The sequence below is a fragment of the Liolophura sinensis genome, chromosome 6 (assembly GCF_032854445.1).
Source record: "Liolophura sinensis isolate JHLJ2023 chromosome 6, CUHK_Ljap_v2, whole genome shotgun sequence".
NCBI lineage: Eukaryota > Metazoa > Mollusca > Polyplacophora > Chitonida > Chitonidae > Liolophura > Liolophura sinensis.
In genome coordinates, this window is record NC_088300.1 from 3,269,450 (window position 1) to 3,286,738 (window position 17,289).

Genomic DNA, 17,289 nt, shown 5'->3' on the forward strand with positions numbered 1-17,289 from the left:
TTTGGGCTTTTATTAAAAAATTACACGACTGATATCAAACCTCTGAATAACTGAAGGATTTCTTCACTGAAACTTTCGAAAGTATGTAAAGATGTTTGCAACCGGAACTTGATAAAAACTTTGGGGACATATCTTTTACTTGTATAATGAATGACATGTTGTAATGTAATTTAATGTTGTAAAGACAAGGAGCTCAAGACTATCATATGATTTGAAAATGCAGTTTTACAAACTAGCTTATATTCCGAGCCAATGTATACAAGGAGCACTCTATTGTCTGCTGAGCTTTTCCTGATCATCTTACACAAATGGACATATTCCGCCGTCAGAACACTCTGAGCCTCCTAGGCACCAAACAGCAAAAGTAACACTTGATAAGAAAACGTTACTGGTACTATATATTCTATTTGTACATTCACGACTTTTCCTGCGGGACACAAGACACCATTCCTCATACCCATGTGAAAAAGGGAAAACCCAAGACAAATGTTATACCGGATGACACACACACATTACTGAAAGAAGAGATCAGAAAAGCTCCAAGAAGAAATCACTTCTTCCAAATTTAATACAAAACGTGAGTCATGAGAAAACAGCAGAATAACACAACCATCAAGGCACTAATGAGCACACTACAGAGAAATTTGACTTGATAACAGTAAGTTTATATAGTTTACCTGTAGGAGAGGACAGACATGTAGACGTTCATGTATTGTCTAATTGCGAATCAAAACAGACTATCTTTCCTGAAGCATATTTAGGCTAAAGTAGCCCTTACATGTAGATGAAGTGCACCTTATATCTCTACAACATACGTCTTCAAGGGCAAACTTTAATAGCAAAGTGAGCATCATAAAACTGTCCCCATAGATATTGCAGGTGGCTTAATGGCATGATCAGAAAACCTAGCCTAACAGATGATCATGTTTGGTAAATACAGTGTGCACTGATATCCTTCACTCAGCACTCTCCTAAACACCAAACCTGTGCACCTGTATTCCAAAAAATTCCTGTTTACTGATCCTCAGACACCTGTTCAAACTCCAGCTCACCCATCTTTGCCTGACCTACACAAACCAGGGCTTCTCAAAAGTCTACACAAATCATGGCACCTCAATGATCTTTTCTGACTCCATGACACCAAACTTCTTCAGACCTACATGTACACAAATCATGGCTCCTCAAAAACCTTTTTGGACTCGATCACACCTGACTTCTCCAGACCAAGAGCCAATCTCTCTATCTGAGCATCAGGCTGATTCCTACGTCGTGTCAGCTCCTTTAACTTCCACTTCCACGACGGGAGTCGCTCATAAAACTTTGGCTTCTCTGGTTTAATGTACTGCACTTTGCCATCGTAGTAAAGCCTGTCAAAGTTCAGGTCCTCCTCTGGTAGAACCTGGTCCCTGGTCTGACCATCACTAGGGGAGGCAACAACAACTGGCATGTTATTTCTGCTGGGAGATGACTCAATGACGTGAAGCTTCAGGCGATCTGCTAACTCCTGGTGTGTTTCCTAAAAATGGAACAAATGGTGAAAATCAGTTGCAAAGATATAATTATTGTAATTATCAATATTCTAAACATTTAATTATTCTAATTCTAACATCTAATTTTTGCCAACATTTATTATCATTTACATTAATAGGTCTGCTTAAATCTTGTACTCAAGAATGAGTTCAACACAGTTAACATCTACACAGCTTAATACAAAATTTTAAATAGTATATTATGTTGATTTGTGGAGTTCACATCCAATGTATTGAGAAATCTTACTTCCAAAAGGGGGCCTGAGGAAGTAAGCCAGCAGAAGAGGCACACATGAAGAAAATGCTTATGACACAGCCAAGCCTTAACTTTCACCAAACATCAAATGTGGTTTCCAATGAACTGGCTGTTGGGTGGCTTACTGATTTTTTCTCGTCTCTCATCATTATACTAAGGTACACCATAGGTACTAAGGTTTTCACTTATATACTTTCAATCAGTACATTATAAGTAAAGGAAACCCATGTGCTCTGAGTAAAGCACAAGCCTCGTACTGGCAAACCTTTCCACTAATGACATATGTCATTTTGAATCAAGACACATGGTCTGAAGCTAAAGTCGTGTAAAACAACACAAGAGAGCCACCAAGGTGCCAAGAATACTGGAAACACAGGAAATACCTGACACGTCAACTACACAGTCTAGTTACAGAGTATGACTTATGGGATTACCTTATCTCAACATCAAATACAATATTATTTACATAAAATCAATATATTATTTATATAAATGACCACTACAATAAGACAAAGTTACAATGAAGTCCCCTAATACCTGTACAGAGAAGGAGGGGGGGGGGGGGGTGGTGTAACAGGTGACCAGACAGGAGAGAGTTTTAGGGTGGGTTTGGGTTTATACGTGACCAGGCAGAAGAGAGTTACAGGGTGGGTTTGGGTTTTACAGTTGACCAGGCAGGAGAGAGTTACAGGGTAGGTTTGGGTTTTACAGGTCACTGGGCAGGAGAGAGCTGCAGGGTGGGTTTGGGTTTACAAGTGACCAAGCAGGAGAGAGCTGCAGGGTGGGTTTCTGTTTTACAGGTGACCAGGCAGGAGAGAGTTACAGAGTGGGTGTGGGTTTTACAGGTAACCAAGCAGGAGAGAGTTACAGGGTGGGTTTGGGTTTACCGGGGACCAGGTATGAGAGAGTTACGGGGTGGGTTTGGGTTTTACAGGTGACCAGGTATGAGAGAGTTAAAGGGTGGGTTCTCGTTCACAGGTGACCAGGCAGGAGAGAGTTACAGGGTGGGTTTGGGTTTTACAGGTGACCAGGCATTAGCGAGTTACTGGGTGGGTTTGGGTTTACAGGTGACCAGGCAGGAGAGAGTTACGGGGGTGGGGGGTGGTGGTGGGTGGGTTGGGTTTACAGGTGACCAGACAAGAGAGAGCTACAGGGTGGGTTGACTGGATATCAGGGGTTAATAGAAGTCGTCTGGACAAGCTGCTAATCAGTCGGTTGACTGAATAAATTTATTCAATTTGAGGTTGTTTTTTGAAACAAAGTATTCAAAATTTTACATAAACTCAATCTGAACACATCCAAAGTTCTGCAAAGCAGCCTGTTCACGTTACGAGTTATCTCCCTTTTACAGAAATCTTCATGACCCTCTGTGTTGATTAGATTTAAGAAGGTAATTTTTTGAAGTGGAGGGGCGTAAGCTCCTTTCGTTTCTGCCAAATCGATCCTCATGAATAACTTGACCTACTTCAGCTTCCAATCATTCTGTTTTTGACATTAGCGTAGCATGAGTGATTGCATGTGAGCACACTCGATATGACTGACATCAGGTTTCCTCCCCCTGACATCAGGTGGCACTAATACCCTCAGCTCCTTTCATGGCAAGCACATAGTTTGCCTCCAGGGTTCGTTTTTGGAAGTCTGAAGTTTGATAAATGCCTTATGGCAGGGAAGTTAAAACCTTCTTTGCCAGATGTGAACATTTACCAGCGAAACTGATTCGCTTTATAAGCATGTTTTTTGTTCAGACTGAACATGAAGATGTGTGCCACACGGGACTTCAGGCTATTGAAGAACCTGAGATCCAGTCATATTTTTCATGGAAAAAGTGACAATTCATTGATACAGAAAGTAGCAGTATGTTTTATCTCTCTAAATACACAGTATGTAGCCTCTCTGTTTTAATATCATTATAATTAATACTCCACGGCGTAAATCACTGTTTGTGGGTCTCTTAATTTTCTCATTACCAGTGGCTGATTTCCATGGTAAATTTCATATGATCAACACCCTGTCAAATCCGACTTCGCTTTGAACTGCTTTTGATCATTGAAATCTTCGTTTATTTTGACAGGTAAGGATAACTTTAGAGACTTTAGACGATGCACAGAACATTCATATGGATGCACTATTCAGACTAATTTCATTTTCCTTACATGTAAGGTTGTGCAATTTTTCATTTTCTGAAATGTTTTTTTTCTATTCTATGAATCTTTCTTACATGTCCTTTAGCAGACTGAGAGTGACAGCCATATATTCCATACGCCATTAATGCATGACCATTCTGTGTTGATTCACGACTATATTTGACTATATTTATATATGAATATTTTTTAAAAGTGATGTCAAGACCAATTGCTCATATTGTGAATTTCAGTCAATCTAGACTGATGCTCTAGGTTGTAAGCTTTCTGGGCAGGTCTTCCTTCACACTTTACTGGTCTGGTATCCTGATATACAATAACTGCTATGTGCATCGATTATCAGTTTGCAGTATCAACTAGGAGGCCAGCTTGAGTTAATATATAGGCAGTGATAATTTCTTATGACTTCTATGAACCTCTGCTGACGTGCTCTCCTCCTACATCAGTTGTCAAAGTCAATTTGAAAAATAGATAAAGAAAGTTACTTACTTGATTTCGTAAGCCCTTGAAAAAAGCCTTTGTTAGATTCTGAATGTTGCTTTTGGAACCCTCTGCCTTTGCATACATATCAGTAATACCAACAACTTCACAAATGGTCTTCAGCGCCCTGTGGCACCTCAGTCCATAACCTGCAGAGACATGCAGGAGCAGAAATATTTATTCAGTAATCATTTGATAGCTGGTTTACCCAAGAATAAATGATGGCTGTCAGGTTTGAAAGAAAAGACAACAATAACGTATCCTTAGTTGTTTTTGACGAAGCTTGGAAACAGACCTAAACTGCCACAGCCATTTTTGTCTGACGTGCTACAGTATGTACAAATTAACTTTTAACTGATGACCGATGAGCTACAAGATAGACCTTGTTACAGCAAACAGAAACATGATGTCACCTCACTCTTCGACTTACTTTATGCACATATGGCTAGAAATAGGCAAAACAGGATTTGTGTGACATCAGGTGTAACAGGTACCTTCTCAGGTTGAACAACACAAGTCTAACTGGTTAAAATTTATTACCTGGCCAAGTTTTTTACTTCGTCACTGTGGGTTATATCTTTCATGTGGGTTATATTTTCGATACATTTACACACTTGGTCTTCTAAGCTGAAAGGGAATCCCTTGACCAAAACTGGAGGAAAGCCACTCTCCACGTACCTAACAAACTCTCACATCCGAAGCCATAATTGAACAAGCCGGAACAGGTCAAGAAAAATATGCAGACACATTATACCCCGTTCACACGGCCAAGATTTAAACTGCATCAAATCTGAACTGGTTCAAATTGCAGACAGTTGTAAAAAATGCGTGCGTTCACACGACCATATGGCCAAGCCGGTTTTGACCCACCTCAGAGATTTGCCCGTTCGCACGGTCACATTTAAGTCGGTTAAGCAATCATGTCCTGACCTCCACGTACCCGGAGCATTTAATCCAGTTACCCTTCACATGGCACAGATAACCCCGCTCAAGCCCTAAAACTGGCTTAAAGCCACTTCGCTAGCTGGGGCAAATAAACCGGAATAATCGCCCCCACTTTGCTTTCACACGGGTGATGTCAAACTGGCTCAAAGCTACTTTCGCAAGTTAAACCAGCATAACTTAGCCCATGTGAACAGGGTATTAGTTAATGGCCCAAATGTGAGATAAAGACACTTTGTCACATGTACACTTACAGGTATAGAATGAAATTGTCATAATGAATCCCCAGGTAAAATTCTGTCTTCGTAATTAACAACGGGATTTCTCAAATGTCTGTTTGTTCAGCCTAAATACAAAGAGTAACAATATCATATTTATAACAATGATCATGCACTAAATGCCCTTCACGAAGCTTGCCCCATTTTCTGATCACGTCAGTTCAGCAAAGGTTCTTACCTTTCTCTCTCTTGTTAACGAAGATGGCTGTTTTATCCTCCTTTGTGTAGAAATTATGATACACTGAAATTACACATTAGAGTTAGAATTAGAGTTAATTACTCTTTGAACTTTCTGGCATACACTGATTATTCTGATGGTCTAGCTTTATAAATGAAATAAAATTATAAAACATGAGTCATAACCTGTAACCTGTGTTGTGATGACATTCTCAGAACCATCTCTCCATGTATTCACACATACAATGACACGTCTCACCTGAGTGACCCTCATATCTCCCCATGTATTCACACATACAATGACACATCTCACCTGAGTGACCCTCAAATCTCCCCATGTATTCACACATACAATGACACATCTCACCTGAGTGACCCTCATATCTCCCCATGTATTCACACATACAATGACACATCTCACCTGAGTGACCCTCATATCTCCCCATGTATTCACACATACAATGACACATCTCACCTGAGTGACCCTCATATCTCCATGTATTCACACATACAATGACAGATCTCACCTGAGTGACCCTCATATCTCCCCATGTATTCACACATACAATGACACATCTCACCTGAGTGACCCTCAAATCTCCCCATGTTTTCACACATGCAATAACACATCTCACTGTGTGATCCTTACCTCTCCATGTTTTCACACATACAATGACACATCTCACCTGCGTGAACCTTATATCTCTCCATGTATTCATACATACAATGACACATCTCACTGTGTGATCCTTACCTCTCCATGTATTCACACATCCAATGACAGATCTCACCTGAGTGACCCTTATATCTCTCCATGTATTCACACATGCAATGACACATCTCACTGTGTGATCCTTACCTCTCCATGTTTTCACACATACAATGACACATCTCACCTGCGTGACCCTTATATCTCTCCAGGTATTCACACATCCAATGACAGGTCTCACCTGTAAGACTCAAATCTCTCCATGTATTCACACATACAATGACAGAACTCACCTGTGTGACCTTCATACCTCTCCATGTATTCCCACATACAATGACAGATCTCACCTGAGTGACCCTCATATCTCTCCATGTATTCACACATACGATGACAGATCTCACCTGAGTGACCCTCATATCTCTCCATGTATTCACACATCCAATGACACATCTCACCTGAGTGATCCTCATATCTCTCCATGTATTCACACATCCAATGACAGATCTCACCTGTGTGACCCTCATATCTCTTCATGTATTCACACATACAATGACAGATCTCACTGTGTGATCCTTACCTCTCCATGTATTCACACATACAATGACAGATCTCACCTGTGTGACCCTCATATCTCTTCATGTATTCACACATCCAATGACAGATCTCACCTAAGTGACCCTCACATCTCTCCATGTATTCACACATCCAATGACATCTCACCTGTGTGACCCTCATATCTCTCCATGTATTCACACATACAATGACATCTCACTGTGTGATCCTTACCTCTCCATGTATTCACACATACAATGACAGAACTCACCTGTATGACCATCATATCTCTGTATATAACTCAACTTCTGACCAGCCATATTCTTTGCCTGATGAAAAAACAAATAAAGAAAAAGTTTACACAGGACTTGAATTTGGAAGCAAGGATACCAAAGAGCTTGCCTGTACGCAAAACTTCAGCTCAAAACATGAAGTACTGAATCATGAATTTGATAATTTAGGTAAGTCATATGCATACAGAGCATCAGTGACGGAACATGCCCCTTGTGTCATTGTGCTTTAAATGTATATAAAATTTCAAATCAATACATGCTGTACTTTTTGAGATACTACCCCTAACATTTTGTTAAACTTCAATTATAATACACAATACACTAAGTCAGGAATTTGGTAATTTACGGTATTTAATATGTACACAATGTATCAACGATGGAATTTCCCCTCTTGTTATTGAGCTCTACAGGTGTGCAAACTGAGCTCAAAAATGCAGCACTATTTGACAAATTTTCACACAACTATCTAGATTCTACCACTGTTCATGATTAAGATTTGCTTAAGAGTTTCCAATTAACACATCAGTTAAACAAATTCAAAACACATAAACCACAGTGTGCAGATCCTACCTTTCTGATAGCCACTTTGGCATTAGACGCTTTCGCAAGAGCATAACCTGAAACGTAAAATTAGCACAATCAGTTCTTCACTTACATTTCAAGATGCTCAATGATGACAATCACACAATGTTTAATGCTGCAGTCATGCTCAATGATGACAATCATGCAATGTTTAATGCTGCAGTCATGCTCAATGATGACAATCATGCAATGTTTAATGCTGCAGTCATGCACAATGATGACAATCACACAATGTTTAATGCTGCAGTCATGCTCAATGATGACAATCACGCAATGTTTAATGCTGCAGTCATGCACAATGATGACAATCACACAATGTTTAATGCTGCAGTCATGCTCAATGATGACAATCACACAATGTTTAATGCTGCAGTCATGCTCAATGACGACAATCACACCATGTTTAATGCTGCAGTCATATTTCTTCATACTGCTGATGGTTAGTGTGATAACAATACAGACATGCTACAACCACTATCTCACCTGCTAAACCATTCTTGTTGCCAACAACGATGAAAACGCTGAATCGCATTCTTCTTCCAAGGTTTCCAGTCATATTTGTAACCATCTTAAACTGTTAGATAAAAGATAAAATAATAATTGGCATGTCTTAAGTTAACCTTAAGAAACAAAGTCTGAATTACCTGTTCTGAATGAATGCTTTTTGACCCTCCTGATTTAGAGATTGCCAGAAGCCTTTGTAATATTTTAAATGATAGAAGAACTGTAGGCTTAACCATCAACCAACCAGGCATGTAAAGTGTATATGGTTACAGGGACTAAGTCACTTTTTCATACTTCCACCTCTGTTTAACTTCATTTTTATTTGTAGCTGAATAACCCATACACTGCTGGTTGTCAGAAGTAAAAAGACAGGACAACATCCTTGATGTGTACAACAATTCAGTTTAATGTTAAAGCCTAAATAATGACCATAAGACAACACGAACTGGGCACTGTTTGATGTGGCAATGGTTGTTGTGTGCGTTAAGATGAGGGTTAAAATTAACCATGGCATGTACATGTAGAGGTTACATTGCATTGTAAGATAGTCTTAAAGTTTCACAAACACAATGGTAAGAAAGACAAACCTCTAAAATTCTGGAGTCAAATCCCTCAAACACGTCTGAAACAATTATGAAACATAAAAGAATATAAGAATTCAAATCCACATATGTTCTGCCTGAACAAAAAAAATGAAGAACATCTACACAAGAAAGTTTTATATCAGGTGAGGTCTACATAACTTTTAAATTGATGCTAATTTCAGTATTGCTAGTTCTTCAAAAGACTTCAAGTGGTCAGGTAAGGCTTGTTGCACTTATGTTTCACCATTACGGACCATGATTAATTTTACTACTGAGTGAGTTATACAAATACAAGAATTACATTTCCCAGCATATTCTGACATATCTTACAATCATCAACAGGATCTGGCGGCCCCATGCTCATGCCAGGAAAACGGGCACCTGTCCAGCCTCGCTGTAAAGGGGGCACTTTCATCACGCGGAACACATTCATTTTATCTCGGATCTTCTGTATTTCTGTATCAAACTCTGGATTAGGAGGCTGCTTCTTTATCTGGATCACCTCCTTGCCCTTTATTACAGGGGCGTTTAACCCAGGCCACACCATGTTTGATCGGCCTGTAACAAGGTGAGATACAAACAAAGGTTTAATCCTGGCCACACCATGTTGGATCAGCCTGTAACAAGGTGAGATACACATAAAGGTTTAACCCTGGCCACACCATGTTTGATCAGCCTGTAGCAAGGTGAGATACACAAAAAGGTTCACCCTGGCCACACCAAGTTGGATCCGCCTGTCACAAAGTGAAATACAAACAAAGGTTTAATCCTGGCCACACCATGTTGGATCAGCCTGTAACAAGGTGATATACACACTAAGGTTTAACCCTGGCCACACCATGTTGGATCAGCCTGTAACAAGGTGACATACACACTAAGGTTTAACCCTGGCCACACCATGTTGGATCAGCCTGTAACAAGGTGACATACACACTAAGGTTTAACCCTGGCCACACCATGTTGGATCAGCCTGTAACAAGGTGACATACACACTAAGGTTTAACCCTGGCCACACCATGTTGGATCAGCCTGTAACAAGGTGACATACACACTAAGGTCTAACCCTGGCCACACCATGTTTGATCAGCCTGTAACAAGGTGAAATACAAACAAAGGTTTAACCCTGGCCACACCATGCTGGATCAGCCTGTAACAAGGTGAAATACAAACAAAGGTTTAACCCTGGCCACACCATTTTTGATCGGCCTGTAACAAGGTGAGATACACATGAAGGTTTAACCCTGGCCACACCATGTTTGATTGGCCTGTAACACGATGAGATACACACAAAGGTTTAACCCTGGCCAGATCATGTTTGATCAGCCTGTAACAAGGTGAGATACACACAAAGGTTTAGCTCAAGAGACAAACATGAAAGAGCAAGACTAGAAAGGCTGTGTAAACATGTGTCATCACATACTTGACAATGTTGTGAGCGTCCACATCAAATGTCGAAAATTAACTGTACATAACTTATTTAAGATTTAAGCTCCTCAGGGTGTTTGTTGAAGAATGGTTGAGTACATATGATATACAGGCATGACATTCACAATGAGTACGATAGTTGGATGATTGGAGAGACAAATGCAAAATCAATGACTGGCAATCAGGCCTTCAATTCCACCCGAGAAGATCGAGATACAAAATGTCTGTAGCTTAGATGAGAACTATTCAAGATATTGAGAGTGTATATGTAGAAGCACAAAGGAAAGGAGCCAGAAGTTGACATTACAACCAGACAGACAGACAGACAGGGAAACAGTGCACTGACCTGAACTTTGTGGCAATACTGAATGAGATTGTTTCGTAAGACTTTTGATATACTTTGTGTACAATGGCATAGTATTAAATAAATATAAATAGAGACAGTGTAATCACAGTACGTCTTCACAGGGATCAACATAATAGGTTTATCTACATTTCACAACACATGTATGACATTTAAACAGCTCATTTAAACACAATCCTGAATTCAAAACAAGGACAGCTTAAAGACTGAAATTCTGCAATGCACACCTCATATATTTTGAAAACAATATCACAGGGTTATTACTTGAAGTTTCTACTGCTCTACTATCGCTCTACAACAGCACATTTAGTCAGTATATCCGAACAAACCTTCTCCAATGAACTGTCCTCTATTTAAGTCTGTCTTCCGCTTTCTGCCAACTCGTTTACCACGTCCCCTTTTTTTCCCCGCATTACTGACACCGGACACGCCCTTCCACAGATCATCAGCTGTCACTAAAAGTAAACATTTCACCTTCAATAGCATGAAAATGTGGAGGAGTGTGGAAACAGGAATGAACAGGAGATGTTGTTGAGAGATTCAAAGCACATATCCAAAAATTTCTCTTTGTTAACTGTACATAGACATTTTGCTGTTACTACCATGAACGTGTGTCTTGTGTACAGGTATTTACAGTACATGGACACTTAAAACACACGTCAATTCAAGACAATAAACAATACATGCACTGGTTGATCAATAAAAGCCTGCAATGACTTCTCTAAAATGTTTCGTTAACATGATGCACGGTACTTGACTTAGGAATGAACACTGTGACTTCACAAAAATGAATGGATAGACTGAGTGCTTGGCATTTAACTTCGTACTCAACAATTTTTCAGTCATATGACGACGAAGGAATCCTTAGGGTGCATGTACGTGAAATGTGCCTCCTTGTTGCAGGACGGATTTCCACCACTCTTTTATTTAGTGCTGCTTCACTGAGACGACTTACCAAAGGCAAGTAAGTCGCCCCGCCCGAGCCATTATACTGATACGGGTCAACCAGTCGTTGCACTATCCCCTTCATGCCGAACGCCAAGCGAGGAAGTTACAACTTCCTCTTTTAAGGTCTTAGGTGTGACTCGATCAAGGATTGATCCTGGATCTACCGGTCCCGAAGCCGATGCTCTACCAACTGTGCTATCCGGGCCGGTGAATGGATAGATATCATTGTTGTCCAGAACAATGTTTCTGGACATCGCTAATTTCATGTTACATGTTAAGTTACATATGTTACCAGTATATGGCTGATGATTTGCAACTTTGTATTTCATTCCCAGTCAAGGCAATTAAGTCACAGAGCGATGGAACATGTACATGTACTAACCAGTGTGGCTTACAAAATGTAAACAACACCTGGCAGCAGTGTTCATTTCATGGTGAAAATTGTGTCACCGTTGCAGACTGTTGGTACGTTTTAATGTTCAAAACACTTCACATATAATTTTCAACAGCCGCATTTGCCATCAGTTTGATACTTGTTCAAACTGAAATCAGTGATCACACAGATTGGTACCCCCTTTGTTTAGAAGCAATGGTTTTGCTAGGTGTGTTTTGCTCTATTTGGAATGACTTGCTGGGATCTTCTAACACTACTTCATATGGGTGTTAAGTATTTACACGACTTATTCTTATTTAATTAGGTGTTACCAGCATTAAAAGTTTTGGGGAGGGTTATACAATTGAAATAATGTTTCCAGCTATGGGTGTCTAGCAGAAGTTTTATAGTCAATAAAGTTGACGAGGTTAACAAATTTTAGGTTGAACGCATAGCCTGACAATAATTGCGTCCACCTTGTTGACTGTAAAACTGCCTCTAGACACCCATAGCAGGAAACATTATTTCTTCATTATTCACGCAAGTCCCATCAACTGTTAAGCCACACACAATGCCAGGTGTCTAGCAAATCCTTCTCCACACCTGTTGTTTCATAACTTACAGCTTGTGAAGAAGCTTGCCTCTCTCTTCTGTTGTATGTTTGTTCCTGCAACACACGGCAGAAACCATCGTCTGGGAATCAACACATCTTGACCAAGTCTCCATGACAACCCACCTGTACCTAGAAGAAAGCATATGACAGTTATAATTCAAATTTGCCTTAATGTTATTGTCAACATTATTCTTTGATTTACTGACCACAATTTATCTCCTTGATCAAGGCAACTCAACTCAAACTTGTTCCAAAATGATATCATGTACACCTTGTTCCAGCCACACCAAATCTGAGCGCCAAACTACATGCATGTTAGTCCATTTAGATTTGATTTTAAAAATCTGACATCCCTGCCTCTCAAAAAACTTGCCGCACCCTTCCAAACACCAGCTCGATGGAACTGACTTCTACGAAATCGGTGTTGGCGACATCCAAACTTACCTGCACTAAAAATACAATTTTATGAAATCTGCACCATTTTTTTGTAAAAGACAGGGATTTATTTATTTATTTATTTATTTATTTGATTGGTGTTTTACGCCATACTCAAGAATATTTCACTTATACGACGGCGACCAGCATTATGATGGGAGAGCCCGGGGGAAACCCATGACCATCAGCAGGTTACTGTCAGCCCTTCCCACTTACGGCTGGAGAGGAAGCCAGCATGAGCTGGATTTGAGCTCACAGCAACCCAAAAAACAGGGATGGACTCGTACAATGAAGGTCAGAATTTTGAAACAACATGCTGCATCCATCTAGATGGACTACATGATGATATATGTAGGCCTACATATATGTCTTTTACTCGGTTGGTGTGTCACGTTAGAATATTTCACATATATGAGAGCAGTCAAAGATGATCATATAGAGATGTCACAAATCAGAATTACCAGGGCTTTATTTATTAATCTGCTTTGTGTTTGATTCAATACTCATTAATTCTTCACCTATATCATGGTGGTCAGGTTTATGGGTGGATGGAACTACCGCCCTTCCCCCAGTAAACATGACTCAGATAGCCAGTAGAAGGCCCTGCAATAAACAGCACAGCCAAGAAATCGGAACTATATATTGAGTAAACAGAGAGGCTAATGATGGCAGCGATCTTTGAATGTCAGTTAATATAAGACATCCTTAGATTTTAAACGTATAAACATCATAGCAAAACGTGTGCAACAGCCAAGCTGGTAAAATGTGAGCTCCACTGGTCAAGAGCTGGAGGTCTTCAGAAATTTGACTTCTTATGTAAATTGAAGTTCTAAACCCCTTAAAAGTCTATGTATCATGTTAGTCCGAAATTTTCTGACTAGAACTCGCAGCAGTTATTGTGTTAGACAAGATTGCATGGTGTAGTTCTAGTCAGAACTCGCTCCATTAAAAGGATTAAGAGTTTCATAGCCCCCAGTCTGTGGCTCAACTGATCTGACGATGTACTAAGCAGTACAGAGCCACACTCAAACCTAACCGAAATCACATGGCGCTAAGTAGCCCGTTCTGGCATGGCATGACATGGAGATTTCGTGAGATACGTCAACAGCTGTAAAAAAGTAGATGGTTTACATATTATAGCTCATACATATTCAGGTAACCCAACAACACGGGCTATAAATATACTCAAGTGGGAACGCTTTTTTGGATAACTCCGACAAGAACATAGTGAGCGTGATAACTTGAAGATACTGGATGAAATGACTAGGTTAGAACTGTCATCAGTACAGTACTTTACAAGCTCTGTCATTTGCAAATATCTGTGTCACTCAGTGAGATCTGTATGCAAAATTTGGCTTTCCCTATGTGGGAAGACCTGTGAGCACGTCACATGGCATTACAGGAGATAGCGAGGTTATGTCTAATAGAAACAAGGCATTCGTTCCCCCAACCTGGAGACCCTGGCAGTGAAAACGCATGGATTCACTTCATAGGCATATACTGAGCAGAAGCTACATAACAAAGACGCAGAAATGCTCAGTTGGGTTTGATCTCGTTGCATATAACGCATTTCCGAAGCTTTTTGACAGGAAACAAGTTTTTCTGCTTCCAACATCGTCGATTTCATCTGAGGAGCGAGTAAAGTCGCCCTGCTAGGTACATTAGTACATTGTTAAATCAGGTATCAGCTTCACTCGTGGAACTAAGAGTTTCAGTGTGTATGGAGCATGTGAGGTACGCAATCCATGTGCACATAATGGAAGATCAGTACAAGTCAAGTGTGAACGGAGAGGAGGTGCTGAAGACTTCGTTAGTCAAATCGTTGTTTAAAATGAACTTATCAGTCTAAAAACTGTGGACGAGGCGAGATGTAGTTGAAACAAGTTGGGCACTTTAGTGTCAGTGACATCATTTGGAAACTCTTAATGGTTTTAAATGGAACAACTTCTGACTAGAACTACAGCATGCCGTCAGGTTAATCACCGTAAGCCAATCTGTTACAAGCTCTAGTCAGAATATTCGGGCTATGTATCATATGTATCATCAATATTAGCTCAACAACAACCTACTGCTATTTGTAGGTTATAAGCCAGCAGCATACATCAATGTATAGGGCCTATGAGGGACACGAGTTCACGGGTGTTCCGTGTGGGTGGCGCTCACTCTTATAACTGAAGTTGGGGTTTGAAAATGTTTCACTCGCCAAGCGTTCATGCGCGAAGGCCTTGTATCGCCAGGGCTCTAACCCAAACTTCGGGTATATATGCGAGTGTCCCCACGCGGAACTCCCGTGAACTCGTGTCCCTCATAGACCCTATCCAAATGGCACTATTTGTGACCACATTTGATCTCTAATTTTCATAAGTTAATGAGAACAAGCATTCAGTTTAAGGCCAAAGTAAAACCATACAAAAAACGAAAAAGAAATGGCGGATAAAAGAGGATGCAAATAAGAGCTGATTTCTCATTTGCAGCTGATGAGGTTTAGGTACCAACTCCTGTTTATTGACTCGTGTCCAGTTTTCGTTGCCCTGTCATATTACCGGTGTTGTGTTCGCCTCGAACGAATACCCTTACAACCTTGTCAGCACGCAGAATACAAAGTGCAACAGGGAGAACAAAAAACATTCCCGTAAAACAACAATACCTGTTTTAGCTGTGTGGATTAGCTTTGTGCAAAAGATGGAGCGCCTGCAAACACTGGCGCATGCAGACGCCATGACTTCTTGGGAGTGTTTAAAAGGTAAAATCGAAAACGGACTTTACATTGTAGGCCCTACAACTGTTTCTCATTTTCTCTCATTAGTACAACTGAAGCATTTTTAGCTCGTTATAGTTCATCTGATACACATTTATTTAAGTGTTTTTTTTAATATAGTACTGATGAAGACTTCATTTATACACGAATTATCCTCTTTATTGACATTATTTGTCAGGTTTATACTGTGGTGACAGCCAACAATGTATCACCATCACAGTGCTAGCTATCGGCCCTCAAGGCTATCAAAGAGTCTGAGAGCAACCCAGTGAGTATATACATTCACCACAATACCCTATAGTTGAGGAAATCCTCCATTTTACAAGGTAGGGCCTACTTAATTGCCAGCACCTCCTGACTTCTGCAGCCAAACCTACAGGAGTTGGATTCAATTAAGCACATCCTCTCATTAGTCCAGTCATGTGTCCTGGGTTCTAGGGAACCCAAAGTGAGCATCGTCTAATTCAATTCATCTTCAAGTTGACGTAATAGATAGGCTTAGGCCTGTATATCCTTCAACACCAATGCAAACGTCAACTGTAACATAAACTAGGCTCTAATTACATTCTTCACTTTTCATTTTGCGCAGTGTTTTGGCTGTCACAGCAGTGTTCCGTGATGTACTTGGTAACATACTTGGTATATCTTTGCTTTTGCCATCCACAATACATTGTATATCATGCAAACCTGAGACACAATTTAAGACATATATTCTGTTCAGTCACAGTGCAATATATAGGCGTAGTGACACCATGTCAATCAATTCTTGTAGTGACCTCTACATACTACACACCAAACAAGATAGGAGTTTGCTTGATAATGGTATACTAAGGTGGGCAGTACTTATTTATTTGATTGGTGTTTGTGCTCAACAGCTTTTATGACAGCAGTCAGTACTGTAGGTCAATGTGGAGGAAACCAGAATAACTGGGGAAAAAACACCCAACATTGGTTATTAACCAACAGACTTCCAGATCAGTGACAAACAGATTTCACTAGGATATCAAGTTGAGTCCTATTCACTTAATATGAGGAGGTCATATTCATCAGAGCTATAATTCACTAACATTTTTGCTTGCTGATTAGCATAATTTGAAGGTATTCTATTGAAACAGTAAGAAATTATATTTACTGTCTAGTCCAGAAGTTTTCTGCCAAGTCAATGTAAACAGCATACAACACATTAAAGATGGCATAGTCATGTGAAAAACGGGATGAGTTTCAGTAGAAATTCAAGTACTATGACATGTAAAAACTATTTCACAAATACTACAGACAAATTGGAATAAATTACATTTTTTTATTTATCAACAAATTTTTCAATGTTAAAATGTTTCCCTTGCATA

At 40.0% G+C, this 17,289-nt stretch overlaps 1 protein-coding gene across 2 annotated transcripts in view; it reads right to left on the reverse strand.

The window, feature by feature from the left end:
* Window positions 1–17,289, reverse strand: part of LOC135467879 (small ribosomal subunit protein uS5m-like) — an 18,571-nt gene continuing 1,282 nt past the window's right edge. The window contains exons 1-11 of one of the 2 annotated variants that reach the window (XM_064745788.1): window positions 15,833–17,060; window positions 12,760–12,879; window positions 11,146–11,271; window positions 9,358–9,585; window positions 9,031–9,065; window positions 8,423–8,513; window positions 7,928–7,974; window positions 7,336–7,393; window positions 5,805–5,867; window positions 4,416–4,555; window positions 1–1,516 (exon numbers count right to left, since the gene is read on the reverse strand). In XM_064745788.1, the coding sequence (XP_064601858.1) occupies window positions 1,172–1,516; window positions 4,416–4,555; window positions 5,805–5,867; window positions 7,336–7,393; window positions 7,928–7,974; window positions 8,423–8,513; window positions 9,031–9,065; window positions 9,358–9,585; window positions 11,146–11,271; window positions 12,760–12,879; window positions 15,833–15,905 (1,326 nt within the window). In that variant the 5' untranslated portion in view covers window positions 15,906–17,060 and the 3' untranslated portion in view covers window positions 1–1,171. Of the gene's footprint in view, window positions 1,517–4,415; window positions 4,556–5,804; window positions 5,868–7,335; window positions 7,394–7,927; window positions 7,975–8,422; window positions 8,514–9,030; window positions 9,066–9,357; window positions 9,586–11,145; window positions 11,272–12,759; window positions 12,880–15,832; window positions 17,061–17,289 lie in introns of those variants that run through there. The other variant, XM_064745787.1, reaches the window with a different exon arrangement.